We start from the raw sequence: 20501 nt of genomic DNA on the forward strand, positions 1-20501 counted from the left end.
ATATATTAACTGAATTGCCATCCCATAATTGCTCCAGGTACAAAACCAACTGAACTGTGCAGAGCAGAATTAAATTTCCCTGATAAACAATCACCAGAAAAGCCCAGTCAAGCAGAGCAAACTACAACAAACATTTCAATCTTCACCTTTGAGAGCCTAAATTATCATGCAATTGCCTTAGACTTGAGGCAGTTCTCTACCATAGGTATTAACGCAATGTTGACTACACTGTTACTGTATCTGTTTCTGGACACGAAAAGACTACGAAAATACAGAAACACAGCGGGTTTTTTTCTTCAGGAATATAAATACCTAACAATTTTAACATTATGGAAAATTGCAATCAATGAGATGTGCATGACAACTTCTATCATTACTTCAGTGGAAAAAAACAGCATTATCAAAAATTTAGGTTGGTTTTCTCCTAAGCAGGACAAAACCAATGAATTACCAGATCCAGTTAAATCATCTTAGGACAATCTCCTTTAACCTGAATTTAATGGTCATACGTGGCTACCTTTAACCCTTACATAAATGGCTTGTTTTGCGCTTCTTGCTTCTCTTTTGACCACTCCTTGCAATGCCAACACAGACAACACTTTTTTGACAGTAACAGACAGCTTTCTCTTGTTTCGCCAATGTTTAGGCAAGATAAACGAAGCTATTCCATACCCAGAATATCTTTGGTATGTTTTAATATGATGATTATATTGCAAAAGAATATTCCTTATGATAATATATACTAAAAAAGCTTACTAAAATTTATTTGTGAATTTAAAGGATCTAGGAGCATTGCAAAGTTTAAACAGGCACTTCAAAACTCCATGAAGCTTTATTTATTCCAAAACACATGCACTCAGATACTCATTATAATGGTGCAGAGAAAATCCATCCTGAAGGTAAAAAGATCTAAGGAATCTCAACTTGAACACATCCACTGAATGACAGAGAAAAGACATAGAAACTGGAGGCACTCGACATAGCTCCTTGAGTAATAAGGATCCAAATATGATGGCGAATTCCATCAGTTTCCATTTTTAATACAGTAAGCTCCCCCTGCAGAGAGAAATCTTGGCCTCTAGTACAATCCACTGACAGCACTGCAACTGCTGGGCATGATCACAGCAGCTGCTGTAATGCAGGTGGTGCAGAGAACAATACTAAGTGCTGGCTCTGCTCAGCAGGGAAGAAAGAGGAACAGCAGCTGCCGCAGGTCGTCTTTGTTTCTTTCTTACCCCAATTAGCCAAAACCCAGTCTAGCTCATTCCCCACACTTCTCCTACACTCACTCCTTCCTACAGCACTTCAGAAGATGATCTCTAGAAGTGGTTTTTCTAATTGCTATCAAGCAAGAACTTTGGGATTTCAGGTAATCCACAAACATTTGTTCCTATATTAATGTAAAGGGGACTATTAACAGTCTGTAGAAAAAGTTTCCCTTCCATGTACTGAAGCATTCACCTCAAGGTCATCTAGAACTGAGAATCTGCAATCAAAACACTATGCCCAACATTTAAACTTTCACACAAGGTAAACAGAAACAAAAAAGTATCAATGTTCACCAACATTTCGAACTACTACATTCTTTATAGCAGTTAGTTTTGCAAGGGAAAAAACTGTCAGGACAAAATACCACATGACATACATAACTCTCTAACGAAATCACACTGACTTGGCTTATTCCAATTCCCAGCTTCAGCTTTAAGCTCTAACATCAAATTACTTCTGCAGAATACTTACAAGTTCATCTGTATCTTGCCATTCCCAAGTACCAAGATTTTCTGGTGCTAGCAGCTGATAGGGGTATCTTGCAACTGCATACGAAGCACTTGTTACGTCTTCAAGTTCATTCTGGAAGTCTTCACTAACTATACATAGCCTGTCATTCTTCACAGCATTGTTAGAAATTGTATTATTCCATAAGAAGCCCATCAGATATTCACCATTACCAGCAGCAAGTGTGTCAGGAAACAGCTGATTTGTCCCATCAGCACTGCCAGTTTGCAGACTGATGAAGCGTGACCATATTTCAACGTGGGGGTTTTGTCTGTCCAGTTCATAGGAATGTTCATGGTCACTCGAAATGTCTTCCATCATATCTGATGCACATGGCTCACTGCCTCGTTGAAACCCTGCAGCACCAGGAGAGGCACTGGGTATTTCATAGGAAGGAGTAGCAGCATATTTATCTACCTGCTTCGGGTCAACAAAAATTTCAACCTCTTTGCTTGAGAGAATCTTGTGTTCTGACTGCATCTGTTCCCAACTTGTGATCAAGTCATTCATCTGAGTATTTAATATATAACTGGTGGCTTTCAGTTCAGTAGTGTCTGTCTCCAATTGCTTTAAACTCCCTGTAGAAAAAGCTTCTAGATTCCCAGCTGACATGGTAAAACCAGAGAGGTTCTCCTCCTTTGAGTGGATGTTGACGCATTGCTTTACTTCACCATCCTGAACATTAAGTTCATTTACATCACACTCACTTTCTTCATGAGTTTCTGATCCTACTTCAATAAAAGGCTCAACAGAAACAACAATGTCCCCAACATCTGGCTCTGTATTGGTACAATGAGATAACTCTGACTCTTCTACCGGTTTATCACACACACGAGTATGTGAATTTTGACACAATGAAGGCAAACAATTATTGGCTTTACACAAGAGATTACTGGCACCTTCCATATTTTTAGTGTCATTTATCAACTTTACACTCTTACAGACACAATTGTCCAACACTACAGGCACAGTGGAGCTGGTATTCTGATTGCGAGTTAAGCCTTTACTGCAGGTTAAGATGCTTTTATCATGATCCACAATGTTAACATCTGTATTCTGTTTCATGCTTTCTGCCTTGTTATCAACTGTCTCATTCAGGTAAGCTTTCAATTTTTTCTGTTTTACAGATTCTACCACATCCTCAGCTATTCTGGTTGAGTCAGTTCCCACATTCCATTGTTTTTCCACAGCATGCAAGAAACATACATCCTGTTGCTTATCTTGTCTACAGTTCATGTCCATTTTATTCATATCCTCATGTTCCCCAGACACAGAAGAGACACTGGTTTTGTAACAAGAATTTGAGTATTCGTATATTTTAGTCCCTGGTGACTCTCGTGAAATCTGAAGTTCTAAGCTGTTTTCTTTTAGGAACATTTCATCTGCACTTGTTTTATGTAGCTCATGAGATGCCAAAGCACCATCACTTCCCCATGTCTGATTTCTGCTCAAGCTACTAGCTTCATCAAGCATATTGCCCTTTAGCACCATGTTTCTCACATAGATGTCTTCCACCATGCCACTATGGTCTGAAACTTCAGTTGACGTCTTGTTTTCAACATAACCCTTAATTTGTGTTTGAAAATCAGAATTTTCTTCCAAGTTTTCATGCATTTCAGTCCTATTCAAAGTTTCACAGCTATGCAAAACCATACCTGTGCATTTCTCTTTATTCTTCAAGAATTCTACCAAAACACTGTGATGTTCGCTGGAGTCAGGAGCCAACATTTGGCTATCACCATGTGTTCTTTGAGGTGTTCTATCTCCTAGATTCAAGTTTACTTCACTTTCTACCTTTAAGTAGCCTTCAATATTTTCTGCATGTTGACTCACCAACAAGGAATTATTGTCCATTTCATGTAACTCTAATGATAATTCAACGTTATTCCTCATGCTCTCTGCCACCTGTTTAGTATTTAGGCATCCCTCAACTGTTGTAAGGGAAGTACTTAAACCAACCTCGGAATTGTGACTTCCCTCATTTTTTCCTGAATTACACACTCCAGTACTTAACAATACACTGGAAATGCAATCACTATGTTTCACATTTTCTGACTTAGGGCTGCCCTGGTCCTCTTCAGCAGCATCTGCAGATTTTACAACGTCACAAGCTCCATGGATTGATTCATTCCAACTGACAGTATTACCTACAGTATTTACCTCCTCTTGTCTATTTTCAAGGACAACTTCATCACATACTTTCACTCTTAAGCTATCTCTTACTGTACTGTCAGTGTTTAACCTATGCACCTGACACTTACTGGCCAGTAAGTTACAGTAAGAAGACTGCACGTCTATGCTACAACATTCCTTTGTTTCCTTTTTCTGCATGTTTGACCTGTCCTCTTTTTTATACTCTACCAGTTCTTCTTCTAAATTAAACTTAGCTTCCACTTGTGCCGACTGCTGCATTGGAAATTCCTCCCCAGGGTCCAGAGGTCGTGCCAGGCTGCACATTCCTTCATCAGTAACAGCTGAGTTATCTATGTCTGCCACAGTCTCTCCATGCACAGTAGCTGGCATCTCTTCATCCCCTTTCATATCTTCAGCATCTACAACACAAATACTGTAAAACTCCCAATCTTTTGTAATTTGTCTGTTGTCTACATCAAGATAGCAAAATGTTGGAGATGTCTCTCTATGTGAACTTGACATTTTTTGTAGGCTGTCACTCTTGCTGTCTTCATTGTTTATGGTCGTTTCATTCTGCCTTGAATAGCCACATGTAACTGCATAATCCTTCACAAAACTCTTATTTAAGGAAACATCACCCTGCAAGACTTTGTCTAGTATGGCTGGTACATCTGAAGTGGAAATATAATCAAACGTGCAATGGTCTTCTGCAGCTACATTTTTATTAGTAGTATTACTATTAATATTTTCTATATTGCTCATGTGCTGACTATCACTATTAGATTTTTCAGGTGCTCTTTTTTTAATAATCTCATCTTTTTCTTCACTTCTCTGCAGATTTCTGTATGTACCAGAGACCTTCAGGAGGTGACTAAAGGAATTAAAGAAGCTAAAAGGTCTGTCATACGTTCTCTTAGAGCTCTCACAGTGAGTATTCTCCATGCTTTTGTATGACACATATTTTGTTTTTCTATCCCAGAAACCAGATTTAGAATTTGACACTGTGCAATCATTGCTACAAACACATTCACAGCCGACTACCACAGATGCCCCATCAACCGTCCTTCCCACTGTATGCAGATCCTGGCTTTCCAAAGTTCCTAAAATTGAAGATAAAGTTTTACTTATCCTTGACTCTGGTGCTTCCTCCTCCAAAGATTTTTGTAACAAGCCAGTTTTCTCCTCATTCGTGCCGTTACTCAATTCTTTACTGAAGCAGCAGCCCATGTTTAATAAGTAGTATTAGAGGATCCTTCTCATTGCGAATCACCTTCCCCTACACACCAAACTAACTTTCTGCTGCTACTCAGGAGGCAAGCCAACACCCAGCAGCCAAAAATAGCCCACTTTAAAACCATGCAGAGGTTCACATGTCATTGCCACTCAAAGTACAAGACCCAGTTGCTGAGCAATGTTTTAGCGTTTCATCATGTGCACTGCAATAATTGTAGTCAAATAATTCTCCTAATGAGATTACAGTCTGTTTACATGTATTACCAAGTCTTATGAACTTCCACTGCTTAATTTCCTCAAGAATTTCCTTCACCCAAATCATTAAAATATTTAAATGACATCTTTCACCATGTCCACGTGTGCCAAAAAACTGTTCACCTTCATATTTAATACACCTCCCACTTTCTAAACAAAGATAAATGCAGTCTAGATTCACACATTCAAATCTGTTCTGAAGATTAAGCTAGTGAAAGCTTAGACCAAACACATTTTGGACCATTTTCTCCTCCTCCCTTCCCCCAGAGTTGTACCTATACCAAGATTACTTCTTTAGGAAAAGCAGGCTAAAGATAGATAAGACCTCATGTATTCCATTGAACAGTCGTTGTACGTTATCAGAAGCTAATTCTGTTCCAAGCCTTTTTTTTATTCTTTATCTGTATGAAAGAAAAGAATACATAATCCCTCACTAACTTACAGCACTGGAAGTGGTCTCACTATCATTTAGCCATCTTGTGGTGTTGTGGCAGGATTAATTATACTTAACATCCAAAAAAATTTTGTTTTCTTTTACAAAAAACCCAACCTCAGATGAATTTAAACGTACTTTGACTAAATGCTACTTCTTCCCTAAGCCTGTCCCCGGTATAACTTCTTTGTTATACATAAAATGAATTCTTTCTTACACTATGACAGGAAAACCCACCTTTATGCAAACTGGAAGACTTCTACTACTCTAAGTCCCTTCACTTGCTAAAAGAAGTGGTTCTGTTTCTTCAAAAATAAAAGCCAAATAAAGTTGAATCTGTTCTAAACAGCAGTTATTTGCCTTACATCACTTAGATCTCCTCAAATCCACTGCTATTACTTCCAATGTGCACATCACCCTTCAGAGAGGTTGCAGACTGTAGTATCACAGCATCACTCTGCTCTGTTACTTAATAGATACTGAAAACAGAAGAAAGTAAGACAAAGCACACCCTTGAACTCTACTTCAAATGTTCTTCCAGCTGTACATTGAATCGAGTGCTCTTTTTAATTGGTTGTGCACCATACGGCAAGTTTAATCAAGACGTACTTGATCTAGAGTTGTACCTTAACCTGGCAATTTCTCAATCATGAAACGTAGGGGTACTATGGCTAATTAAAGCAGTTGCTTTTCAACTAACTAGTAAGAGATCTATTTTACTTTCTACTGTAAACTACATTTGTAGGGTAAAGGCTGCTTAACAGAGACCCATGCTCTAATATTTTATTATCATCACTTCTTTTTTTCCTGCATGATTGTCATTAAGACTTATTTTACAGCTTCTTTCGTAGCGAGTCATGTAGCCTACAAAAGATCAAGACACGATTCAGTCCTATCTGCGCTGTCTATATGGTCCCTGTCACCACCACACTGCAAGATTTCTGCTTTGTTTCCAAAATTCCAAGAAAAAAATAAATTAATCTTTACCAGAGAAGCTCACAATCACTTTTTCCTTTCCATTTCCTTCACTTACTTTACTTCTGACAGAAACCCCACTATCAACATAGAAATAAATCAAGCATCAGCTCCTCTTTTACTCATTCATTTCTATTTAGTAAACCAAGTTCACATTTGTTTAATGAACCAAAAGAGAAGCAAACTTTGTTTCCTGTTGTTACCTGAAGACTGAGGAAAAAAAAGATGATGCACTGAGCGACAGTAAGCATAACAGGCTGAATTAAAATCACATAGACAAGAAAATTAAAAAATGCTCTTGCTATCCCAAACTGTTCACAGTCTTATGATAATAACTTGTGATTACAAGGTAGCATTCAGCAAGTGCAGCAGCACTCTAGAAATTCTAATGTTTCACTTCAGTCTGCACTGCAGTCACTACAAAGTGCTCCCTCAGCAGTAGTAGTAGAGTTGACATTCAGCAGCATAAAACAGACTAGAGACGAATCTCTTCCTTATACAGCATGAAATGCTTCTATTCTCTTCTCTGAAGCTTTTCAAATGTATTCGAATGTTTTGAATCATTTCTTATCCAGCTTCTCTTTATAGATACTGTTACACAAAAAAGTGCAAAGCTGCAAATATAGGTGCCATTGTACGTTTTTCTCCCCAGAACAGTATTCTGCTCATAGGACAAATGAGCCACAAAAATAACGTACTTTAAATTATTAAACATAGGTTGCCATATATCTGAATGCCATATAAACTGAAGTGCCACAGGCAGACTCAGATCTCTATATGTGAAAGAACCATAGTGACTAACTTTCAGAGGAAACCTCCTATTCACCGCTAATCCTCTGACCATAGAAAAGACTGCTGAATTGGCTAGGGAACACACTCCCTCCTCAGCAAGCATGCTTTGAAATTGCAAAGTAAGAAAAGAGGTGGACTACCCTGCCCCCCGCAGCTTATCCAATATGTGAGGCCTCAAACTGCCTGCAGATACATTGTTCTTAAGGGAAGGAAGTCTGATGCATCATTGCTGCCATCTGCTGCATTTTTTTTAATTCTCCTGTGGGACAAAGTTATTCAACATGCTAGGATCCAGACTTCAAACTATGCCAAGTCACTCCTTCCTTTAGCATTCCTTGGAACCAAGTACAGGGAAAGGAGGAGGGAGTTACTTAGCATAGTTTTTTTTAAGGAATGCCACCAGCAAACAATTAAGTTTAACATCAGCATAAAGTCACAGGAATACTTGCAAAGTTTACAACTACTCAGAAAACTCCCTCATCAGCTAAACAAATAGCAAGATTTTCCCCTCCCTGATTTAACCATTACTATTACAACTATGTGTTTTCTAGAGAGGAACTAAGTGCCTTTAAGAGATGAACCAGGGCAAAGTCCACTTTTCCTATGCCTTAACAAGCACCGTTGCTATCAGCTGATGGGGAGAAAATGGGTGAAGCCATTCAGGCAAGCAGAAACTTATTCCAGTTTCTCCTTATGTGCGATGGCACATTTTGTACTCATTCCTTTGGTTTTATCTGAGAGTTCCAGGGAAAATGTCTATTTTAAAGCATCTATAATGAACATTCATTAAGTTGCATTTCTCAATACTGTTTGTCATGGGATCACCATTAAAAACCAGCAACAAACTGACACAAAACATGCCACGCTTGTTACTTTACATCACCTGAGGTTGGTTGTTTAACATCCAACACTCAGTGAGTCTTTAAAATCTCCTGGCTAAGCTATACACCATCACCTGACTTGAAAAGCCCATGCACACAGTTTGTGCTCTGCCATTTCAAAGACCAGCTCATCTTGGGAGAGGGTTTTATTTAGTTTGGTTTTTTTCCCTCCTTTACACATATATTTTGGCTCTGCTATACTTCTCATCTACACTCAAAACCTAAACAGGTTTTCCCTCTCCGTGAAATGAAACTCCTCAATAGCAGCATTATTATAACTTTAATGAAATATTTTTAACTAAGTATTTCAGTCCTATGTCCTGCACACGCCTACACAGAAGGCAAGAAGCCAGCATGCTTATTAACAGCAGTAAACCTCCCCATCTACTTTCATTTCTACATGTACCTATCCCTTATCAAGGAATAAGGGTCTTGTAGTCTTACAGACCTAAGCTTTAAAATATTGTTTACCTTTAAAGTTAAAATAACACAAGTTAACAGTCCAGAAAGCCTTCTGACATCTAGCTTCATGTACCCTTTTTCTATAAAAAGATAAGCAAATGTACCTAGCCCTGAAGAAACAGTTATTATCCTGTATTTCCAGGCCATACCTGATATCATACTCAGCAGCATAAAAAGGGAAAGAGCAACATTACAAGGCACAGTGCAGCATCACTACTGCATGTTGCTGGAAACAGCTGATCGATTAATTAACTTTCTCTCCAATATATCAAGGTTAAACAGACAGTTAAGAGTTGAAACACACATTTTGCACATTACAGCAACTAAGCATTAGCATTAGAAAGTCATCTACAGGTGTGTAGAACTATTCAGCACATCAAGTATTCACACAAATCAAGTATTCCACCATCTTGAAGACATATGTAACATTTACTACAACATACACACCTAGTGCTATCTGCTGTTATGACCTGCCAAAAATATCCCATAAAGAAATTGACTGGATCCTGCATAGGAGCACAGAAGCAGCACCACGTGCCATTTGGCAGAAATGACTGAGCAAAATTCCTGTTACAGAATGCAATTTCCTATTTGTATGGGTTGGTGCTTTTTTCAATTATAGATACACGCCAAGTGCACTTCCTGCATTGCCATCACACGTTAAATGTGTGAGCTAGAACCAAATTCAAGACTGATAATACAATTCCTGCACAGTCCAAAAAGCCCTGTACCTGAAATGAGGGCAAACAGTTGCAATTTTTATTTTATTCAAATACCTTGTAGGGCTGAAGAAAAGTTATGTTGAGGCTTCTACTCTGTATGGAGAATTAGCCACCTCCAACAGCTCTGTTGTAGCATTTTATGTTGCAATGCTACCAGCCAGCTGTCTTCTAAAATGTTCATTCTGAGACACAATTTTGATTAAGACATAGGGAAAAAAATGTTTCACGCAACATATAAGGAGAATATGTAATTATAATACTTACAAGATGAGAACTGTCTTTAACTTCTTGTACTTGCTGCACCTGCGGTTCAGCCACAACTTTAGTGTCCTGATCAGAAGTCATGAGCTGTCTGCTTTTTGGCTGCTCAGAGAGAACTTTACTGGTCACCTTTGTAAGCTGCGGAAATGGGAAGACAAAAGATTCTGTAAGTGGTTGTTGTAACTCCTGAGAACTCTCAGCCATTCCAGCAGTGCCATGCCAATTCAGACCAAAAGTCCAAAGAACTTCCATGCAATGCAGTTAGGATCACAAGTTCAGGGAAAGTGCTACAGCAGAAGGCAAGGATGGATCCTTGCAGATGCACTCAGCTCCCACTCACTGACTGCCTCAGGAGTGCAGATGAACACTTGCCACAGCACCAGGCAGGGAAATACCACTGGGAAAGTTACACTGGATTCTCACTTTAATTATCCATCCATTTTCACACTACGACTTCTTCACACCACCCTGCAGACTTAAGAAACATTTACTCAAAACCTAACCTTTGTCTTCTACAACTACTCTGACAGTCACTCAATCTTTGCAAATCTAGCAGAACTGTTGTAACATGCTTCTTGATTAGTAACGCCTAACGAGTTGTTCTACTCCACCATCTTTAAATGTTATTTGATTAGACAAGTAGAAGGCTGAGTAGAGTTGAAACACTGACAGCAACTTTGCTTTGGAATTTGATGCTATTGTTTAATATTGTTGTTTTAAAAAAACACCTGGCCTTTAAAAACAGGAAAAGCTCATTTAAAGGAAAGTCTCAGGAAGTAAATATTGGGATGTAAAATCAGAGTTTTTCCAATTTTTCTTTTCTATAAGGTCTACGAGCAAGTTGCAATATGCTTTGAGTTACTTATTCACTCAGAAATTGCAGTACTCCATCTGTAACAATCCATGAGAGAAATTTATTGCCTTCAAGCTAGTGACAACAAACTTCACAGTGATACTCTTATCCCCTTAAAATAACCCAAAAAAACCCCAGAACAAAAAATTATAGATTTGCAGCACATGGAAGGTGATGGTATGACTCCATTCTTTAGTAGCATAAGCTCCTCTTAGGATATCTTGACTCCAGAAGAGTGGAGTTAAAAAGTACCTCTTTCAGCCTATGGCACTATAGCTTCCATGGCATCTCCTCTACGCTATATTTTGAAATGGACAAAAGCAATCCTTTCATACAGCTGACTGGATACATTCCAAAACCTGCAAAAATTTGACAGCATTCATCCATGAAGCAATTCAAGCATCTGTATTGTGGAATTTTGCAGAAATGAAGATTTTTTTTTTTTGCACATATATTTGAAGAAACAAATATACTGACATCCTTGACAGGACAGAATATCCAGCTTATGCAGTTGCTTATGACTTCATGCTATTGACGTACAGTAAGCATGAAAAACATATTTTTCAAAGAAACACATGCACTGTGTCACTGTTATATTCCCAGCAGGTTTTTTTTTTCCTAACAGCCTGCCTATTTAATTAAGGAAGAACTGACAGAGACAAAACACCCATATACAAAAAGAAATAAAATTATACTGCCCCTCAGTGTTACGCACACATGAACACACACAGAGGCTATATGGCAGAAAGTCTGGAACCAAAAATCATACTTGGGATGAAAGCAATTTTGCAAAAGTTTTAAATAGCTAGACTATGTTGCTCGAACCCACGCATGGAAAGCTGTGTGCACATTAATTTTGCAGGAGGTGCCTAAGTTTCTTGGAGAATGCTTCTATTAAAATTGTTTTGGATTAGTATTTTTTTAAAAAGCACAAGACTACTTGCACATTCCATGTTCGCTGTATATATTCGCTACTGCTGTTCCTGCTAGCCTTCAGCATGCATATTAGTCCAGATTCACAAGCTAAAGTCTACTTTACAGAAAGACAAATATGTTTCAGTCAGCAGTGATGTTATCAACTCAACATTTGATCCCTAAATCAATGCCAAGGTACTACTTTGCATCCCTTTATGTTGCCTGCTTATCTCATGCATTCTCATGGATTCCTAGATCAGTCTGTCCCTACTCATGCTGCAAACCCTTCGATGCTCTGGTATGTTAGCACCAAAACTTTGTAAATCTATGCACCGTAGATGGAAACCAGCCAAGATCAAACATGAGTTCCACTATACACATGTCCTTTTCTGACTGGCCATCAAGGACAAAATATTCGACTAAGTCATGAATTTTGGCTGAGGGTAGACAAGTTGTTAGCCAACTTGATAGATAACACACGACTGTAACGTGCATACTGCAATTTCAAATTTCTTGGGCGAGCCACGAGCAATTAGAGTAGGACATTATTCTACTGCTTCTCAGAAGTCCTTTAGATGGAATTACACAAGACACTTATCACAGGCTAGGTCTACACTGAAGCTCTAGGTAACTTTGTTTAGATTACTCCGACTAATAACCATACTCATTAGTTACACAGATTTGTTGTGATATGCATCCCACTACATCCACTCACTTTGTGAATACATTATTTTTAATAACTCCAAGGCCAAACCCATATATTCAAGTTGCATTTTGACCATCAAGTATCAAAGTGGCTCTAAAACAAGCGAGATACTACTATCATCTGTTTAAAGAGGATATTCAATCTGCCTTCCAAGTTCCATGCTTGAAGCGTTGATTAGCTATTGCCTTTCTGCAAATTGAAAAGCCATACTGAAAGACTGAGTTTCCTTCGGAATTTTCTTCACTCAGAACGTCCCACTGCTACGAGACCCCAGGATGCTGAGTGCTCTGCCACACAATCCCATTGGTTATGATATACTTCAAAACAACTTAATGTGCTTAATGTGTTGTTGACTGGAAAGTCAGTGCCATCAACTTTTCCACTGCAGAGCTGCCACTTACAAGCATCTTTAAGCATAAAACCTGTATGACAGCAGGCTTCCATGACCATTATGCCAAATGTTACTTCAGGGAATGAAACAATGATGACCACAAAACGTTTAAGGCTCTTCACGGGATGTTTTAGCATGTTTTTTATCAGTATTGACATGTATCTTCATACACAAGCATATTTAGAGGAACCACAATCAATATGTGGTTAGGACAGAAACTAAAGATAAGGATGTATAGTTTGGAGGCAGCTTATCCTCTTTTGCTGCTAGTTTAATAGTCAAATTAGTAAACAAGTTAAATGTGGTATTTTAATGCAGCAACGAATATCACCCTATTGAAAAGTTAACTTGCTTATCACTTTAAAAGATAAACTGAATTGCTGATTGATAAGCATAAATACAAACTGCTGCAAGTAAGAGCCATTCCAGGAAAAGGCAAGTTGGCAGACCTCTTTGGGACAGACAGCAACACCTATGCCTCCTGCTAGAGGCAGCAACATTGACCTGTCAGTAGTAGACTGCCATTTTTTTCATCCAAATTACTTAAAAAAAAAACCCCAGAAAAGTCTTTAGAGGCACATACTCTCTTAAAGAAGCTTTTAAATAATATGTCTGGTCTGTAATACGCAGTTACACACACACACACAAAAAAGATCTTTCTTCCAAAAATTACGTCTAGTTGCAATGTCTAGAAGTAGCCTTCATTTATAAGTGGATTTGTAAGTATGTAACCATAAAATTGTAATATTATGTAGATTTAATTCTGTAAATGTGTATAGGAAATCTATTTTTCTTTCTGGCTTTGCATTTGATCACCACAGAATAATCAGTCCAGCTCAACAACTTCATACACTATGTAAAGAGCAAAGCTACTCTCAAGACATGCAAACACTTAATTCCAGAACTACCTAACGCAAGAGAAACTGCATGGATTTCAAAGCTTATCGAAAGCAGTCCAAACTTGGCATATAACCAGGCAAGACACTTATCACTCAGAAGTTTAAAACACAGGTAAAACCATGTTTCTTTATAAACTGCACAACATTCAGCCATTAAATCCTTACTGTTTCCAAAACTACAACACACTGTTGACTCTGCCAAGTTCATAGTGGCAACAGGAAGGTGAACAGTGCCTTAATACAGTTGTTTTCTCATTAGACCAAGGACAATGGGAGCAGTAGCTCTTTACTTGTACAGATCTGTCCCTGCAGGCACCCTGGTCAGCAGTGGTTCATCTGAGGACATACAAAACTATTCTCAGGATGAGACCACCTGGCCAAGCAACACAGGTAGCATGCACTCCAGCCTGCTGTTTTTTTCTGAAAGAACCATGACCACCTTCATAAACAAAAAGTTGTGGGGTTTGGTGGTGGGTTTTAGTTTTTTGGGGTTTTTTTGTTTGTTTGTTTGGGTTTTGTTTTTTGGTTGGTTTTTTTTTCCTAAGTTTAAGTTGACAAGACAAGTTCTTTACTGGCAAATACTTTCAAATGCATCCTGTTGTAAGAATTCCATCATGTCAGAAGATACCAGATGCAAACCAGCAATGGGTCACGGGATGACTATACAGATAAGTACTCAAAACCACATGATTATTTCTGTCTTGATGCCAAGACAAGCAGAGCTGGGACTCCTCTCATCCAAAAGGCACGTGTATTATTACGGCGCCAACAGCAGGCTGACCTTTATACTGCATTTAGTTCAGGTTTAGGTGTCTTATAGTACTATCAGAATTAATGCTGAACTCTCTGAAGATATTTACACATACACTTTATCCACACACACCACAACCTTGCAAACAACCTTGCAAACAACTTGGAACAGATGTACACTCAATTGTACAGCCAACAGAAAACCACTGTCCTGCCAACCCCCAAACCTCCTTCGAGTGTAGCCCCCAAACCTCCCATCTCTGTTTTCATTAGATATAGTCTCTAATTTTTCTAATTCATATTCAAAGCGTGCTTTTATGCAGTCTGTTTTGCTGTCTAGAGTTACGAGAGTAGCAGCATGCATTCTCTCAATCAAACCAGTCAGATCTGTTATTTAAAAACATGCAAACCCTAAACAATGCTCTAGGGCAGAGATCTTGCCTGCCAACTTTCAGCCCAGGGTAATCAGCCCTTAAAAAGAGATTTACAAATGCAAGTGCTGACAACTAACTTTCACAGTGCAAACAGCAACACCATAAACCAAAAAAGCTCACTAGAATAAAAGATCTTTTCACTGCTTTTCCAGCAAGCACAAACAAAAATAGATTTGAGTTTGGCTTTGTAAAGAACTCTTCCTAGCAAACATTTTAGAAATCCTAAACACAGATTAAGAGGAATGTTTCACAAGGCTAATAGAGAAATACAATTCCAGTAACATGAGAAAGTCTAAAATGTTTTCAAAACAGAGGACTATTACTTCAATTAAACCTCATAACAAGCTTCCAGTTACAGGCCAGAAACTTTCTACTGTCGGAGACAACATACTTCCTCACTACCTTTCACAGCCTTATGCATCCACAAGAATCACAAGAACACAGCAGAAATCATCAGAGCTACCACTGACTTGAGCTTTGAGAATAGTTTCAGCACCTGCTGAATACATCACAAAGTTGATGAGAAATAACAGATGCCTCTTCCAAAACTATGCTACTAATTGAATACATTAACTCCTATTTAAACAAAGCTTACTTTTGTTTATTAGTCTCACAAGTGTTTTGAACACCCAAGGCACATGCAACATGTCAGGAGTTCATCATCTTATCAGGCCAGGTAAAGCTGCTCACTTATACACAGAATAGGTAAGTTTATACAGGGCCATCAAGAAAAACTGATAAATCCTAATCCTGAAAGCTTGCAAGTTTCCCTACTCCTCTGTATTATGAGCTGTGACACAGAGGCCTGCAATTTTAATCAGCTGCCTGTTTCAAAAGACTTTCAAAGAAAGACTTTAGCTGTTAATGTAAGAATTGAACCATCACCCCACTGCATGGGGCACATGTTACCATTCTGTAGATGAATAACCCTATAAAGCGGTACCATTCTAACATAGGAAGCCTGTGACAACTCAGAGGTTTCCATCTTTCCTTTCAAAGCAGGAAATCATTTTCTTTACAGAGCAGATGTGACAAGCAATCTACATTTCAAAGGACTGCATTATTTAAAAGAAAATACATTGAAGTGCTTACATTACCACAGTGGACAAAACAACTGTGAATGAAAAAAGTCTAACCACCACAAAAAGCACATTTGACAGTGGCATCTCTGCAATCATCACTGTGCTTATGTCAGTAACAAACTCTATTACACATTACCAATTAAAACGTACATATGACAAATGTTTAGTCACTGCACATGTCTACAGAAGTTAAATATTGAACACTATTTTAAAAATCATCACAGGGCTCTGAACTAGTTGAACTGCTGATTAGTTAAGCAGCTGGGGGAGAAGCTGAAAATTTCTCCTATGGAGCTTAGTGTGACCCAGGCATTTATCAAAGTCTGCCAGATGAAAGTTACAGAATGTAGATGCATCCAGAACAGTGTCTGGAAAGTTAAGATTTCAAAAGAAAACAAGAGAAGCACCATCCGATTTGTTTTGAATTCCCTTCCTTACCAGAAAACTGCTTCTGCCCAGGCACTCCCCAGGCAGCACCCAGAACAACGCAACATTAGGTTCCTGAAGAGAAACGTGGACTCAAGTGTGAGGGGTGAACTCGCTACGTGAAACTCAGCAAGAGCAAGGTATTTTAAAACCCACATGGCAACTAGGTGCTATCCAATTCTTCTGCACTATGTCAGACCACCTAAACCTTGATGCTGTAGGTTTAACACTGCCACAGAAAATACCAGCTCAAATGCTTTAGAGCTGCTGCTGCTGCATCTCCTTCAAGTTTTTTGAAAAACTTCTGAAGGATGAGATACTCCAAAACTGTTCTGCAATTCTATTAATTGTCTCTTTAAATGTAGTCTGAGAGTTCAAGCGAAACAGTAAATGTCGCTGTTTAAAGGGGAATGCTCCATTTCCTTAAAGGTCTGTGAAACATTTCTGCAATAGGCTTCACAAGCAATTCATAATTTACTGAGCATTCTGACTCACACACAGTCCCATGCAATGCCACCACACAGCAGAACTGATTACTCCACAAGTTCAGAAATTCAGATCATTACAGTAATTAGTTGTCCAAGAGACATCAAGCAATAAGTTACCAGACAAAGGTGATAAAACACCAAAGACACCTGATAGTTGTAAGTGATAAGTACTCTATACAGAAGTATATGAAAATCTTTAAGAGCAAGAAAAATGAGACAAGTGTAAAGTTATAGCTTTATTCACTTACTTAATCTCAAAAAACAGTGAGGAAGATCTTAACAGTACAGAGAAGATAACAGGATGACTCCATCAACAAATAATCTTTTTTTATGTCTAGTCTTTTATGCATTGTATTTTAAATACATATGCTTAAAATAAAAGGCATTATTTTCATTATTTTGACAGAATTTTTGCTGTCCTCTTGCACACCAAGAAGGTAAGTTTTACACGCAGGTATTATCTGATGCACACTCAAACATCATTCAGGAAACTGATTAATAAGCCTGGGGATCACATGCTCCTCAGGAATGCAATGCACTTGATGTTTAATGTAAAAAACTCTTACCATTTAAAACTGCTGAGAGTGCCTAGCAAGACAGGAATAACCTACTGGGAAGAAATTTTTGTGCCTGATAAGAGTATCAAGTGCCTTGAAGACAAGTGTGATTGTGTCATGTGCAGCTTTCAGGTTGCTTACAGTTTGTTCTCAGTTTTCAAATCTGAAGCAGCACTCTAACTGCAGGCTGAAAGCACATAAAATTAAGAAACCCAACTCATTAGAGGGCTTGCTTCATGTAGCACGTCCATCAGAAAGCCACAAGTTTGTTTTCCTCACCTTAAGTGGACTAACAGCACACACCCTGCAGGTTATCCAGAAAAATGCATATTTAATTTCTATTGTAACTATGAGATAAGATATTCTTTTATCAGATTGATTTTTAAAAGTACCAAACTGTTAATAAGTAAACTCTCTCCCACTTGTGCATTATCTGAGCAGAGTTAAAGCTGTCAGCACCTCAGCCAAGCCATGCCAGGTCTGAAATGAAAAGTGGGATGCTGCCTTAATAACAAAGCACCTATGATCATAATTCTCCACAACCCTATCCCCTTTTGAGAAGTTGTTTTATCTAGTTGAACAGAGTACCACAAATTCTACATGGATCACCAAGGCCAGCAAAAAGCAGAAAATAGCTCATACTAGAGGAATAAGGTCTTTATCAGGAAGGACATCAGGAATTTGCCACTCAAGCACATTAGGCAAGTAGCTCAAAGGATGATGATTCTCCACTAAAATACTCCACCATTTGCCCTGAGTCAGGTTCACAAGCAGTTGATCCCCTCCCTGCCTCCTAGCCCTGGATTTCTGAAAACGTCTTTTTCCAGGACAGAAAATAGAACCAATAAGAACAGAATTGGAATAAACTTGAACCACCTCCCTTTTCTACATACACTTAAATAGAGAACTACGCAGTAGTTGCCTGAACACACACTTCACTTTTGAGATCATCAGAAGAGCAGTAGAGGAGATAGGATCCAAGCTGAACAACTGATGCCATTAATCCTTCCTTCCTGTTCTCCAGGAAACCAGCAGCAGTAGAGTCCTGAAAAGCAAGTACTGCGGTTTCAAGTGAAAACTGGTCAAGTCCACACATTCTGCCTACATAATATCACCAGTAGTTCCTACTGCAAAAGAAAGGAGAAAAAAAAACCCCAACAAAACATACCTAGAGGACTTCACAGGACAACTCCCAGCAGAATGGCAGTGCTGAATTAAAAAGTGAAAGAACAGGTCAATGCAAATCACTGCTCTCCTGCACTGAAAAAACAGAAGACTAATTAAGCCTGAACATAGGGCAACAGTGGTTCAGAGTACCTACAGAAGGACAAGCTCAGAATTCCAGACCCCACATATCACAGAGCATTTCACATTTGCCTCTGCTTCCAAGTATAATAGAGAATCTGCTTGTGAAATGAGCTTAACCACACAGGAAGGCTAACTTTATACATAACCTTCCAAAACCAGCCAAGCATAAAAAAGCCCAGGTCTGTGCCTAAGATGGGTTAACAGAAACTCTAGAATGTGATGGAAGCTCCCTCCTTCCACAAGATTTTTATTTAATATATTTTAAGAAGTGGTAAGGTTTTCAGAGCACGGGCATCATCTATTATACTAACCCACTGCTCACATTCATTTCTTGTAATGCTCCTGTCCACCTGCATTCACCTGCCATTCCTGACTAAGCTATGAGGCAACAGCCTGTGCTTGCACAGTGTCCAGTGCAGTAGGATTCTGATCTGCAAATACAAGTCATAGCTGAGGTAATACAAATAAAAGTGTTGGTATTTTCTACTAATATACATAATTTTAACTGCTAATATTGTTTACCTACACACTAACATTAACTCCAGATGCCTTAGTCAGATCTTTGATAGGCTAACTGCATTTTTCTCTGGAAGCTTCTTAATAACTGCAGATACCTTTATGCCTACGAAACCAGCTGAGAGACTATTTCAGGCTTTTAATGTCATACCAATATTTAATGTCATGTACTGTTCACTGATGTAGAAATCGTTTGTGGGATTTTTTTTTTCACTTAACGCAAACACTAGGAAAGCATCACAAAAATCTGTTCCTGAAGTTTAGCACAATCAAATGCAAAATCTCATCTAATTCATCAGTTATTATCCATGCTGCTTTGCCTGCACTGAGGTCACATGAGAACTGCACAACACCTCTGTACACACAGAAAGCAGACAACCAAGGCAATTTAGTAGAAAGAGTATATTCAACAGAAAGAAAATTAAAGCTTGCCTTGCAGTAGATAGGGCAGGAGCTGAGACCTCCTGTTAGCACTAATGACTAGGGATTTCACAAAATATTGTTTGCTTCTGTACTATTTTTAAACAGGCATTTTTAGAAGACAGTAACTTACTCTAAAACTTTTAAAATAAAGGAAACTTTTCCAAAACTACCACATATCTACAGCCTATATTACGCCTTCCCATAGCCAACTGAGACACCATTTAAAGAGATTAACATGGCTATTGGAGAAAGACACATGAAAGACTTATCAGATACTTTCTGATATAAACTGCAGGTCTTAATTTTGACACACATCTTGTTTCCAACAGGCGAGCTTACCTTGGCAATCTGGATACTAAGCCTGTCTCCTTGCATCATATCTTCTATGAACTCATGCACACATGAGGAATTATTATGCAAGGATAATAACTTGCATAATTTTTTTTCCTTGTTTCCCTCCCCCACCCCCGCAATGTAACTGGCTTGCTCCCAACCACTTTTTGGGGGTTGCTTTACTTTAAAGGATCTGTTGATGAGAAGTCAGAGATATTAATCATCCTATTCCACTGTTGAAGGAAGCAACAATTAAGTATGCTAAGAGCTCACACAGAGCAGTGAAGTTTACAAAGTCTGTTGCACTTCATCATGAGAGGCAGTTTTCACTCCAAGACTGAAACAGATCCCTGACTTGGAGCGTGAACTAGTAAAGACACTGAACCTTGCTGGCTGTCGGACTCAGCAGCATCTTAGTCTGACAGTCTTGCAGTAAGTGGACCTGTCATTTTATAAACTCTGTTTATTCCAGAAAACAACTGCAAGTTCTACAATGT

The 20501-nt window shown here is 38.6% G+C and overlaps 1 protein-coding gene across 2 annotated transcripts in view; it reads right to left on the reverse strand.

Moving 5' to 3' along the window:
- Window positions 1-20501, reverse strand: part of LARP4B (La ribonucleoprotein 4B) — a 51802-nt gene that overhangs the window by 23463 nt on the left and 7838 nt on the right. The window contains exon 2 of one of the 2 annotated variants that reach the window (XM_069859322.1): window positions 9927-10061. In XM_069859322.1, coding sequence (XP_069715423.1) covers window positions 9927-10007 — 81 coding nt within the window. In that variant the 5' untranslated portion in view covers window positions 10008-10061. Of the gene's footprint in view, window positions 1-1740; window positions 3591-9926; window positions 10062-20501 lie in introns of those variants that run through there. The other variant, XM_069859321.1, reaches the window with a different exon arrangement.

Source organism: Phaenicophaeus curvirostris, chromosome 6, assembly GCF_032191515.1.
Source record: "Phaenicophaeus curvirostris isolate KB17595 chromosome 6, BPBGC_Pcur_1.0, whole genome shotgun sequence".
Lineage (NCBI taxonomy): Eukaryota > Metazoa > Chordata > Aves > Cuculiformes > Cuculidae > Phaenicophaeus > Phaenicophaeus curvirostris.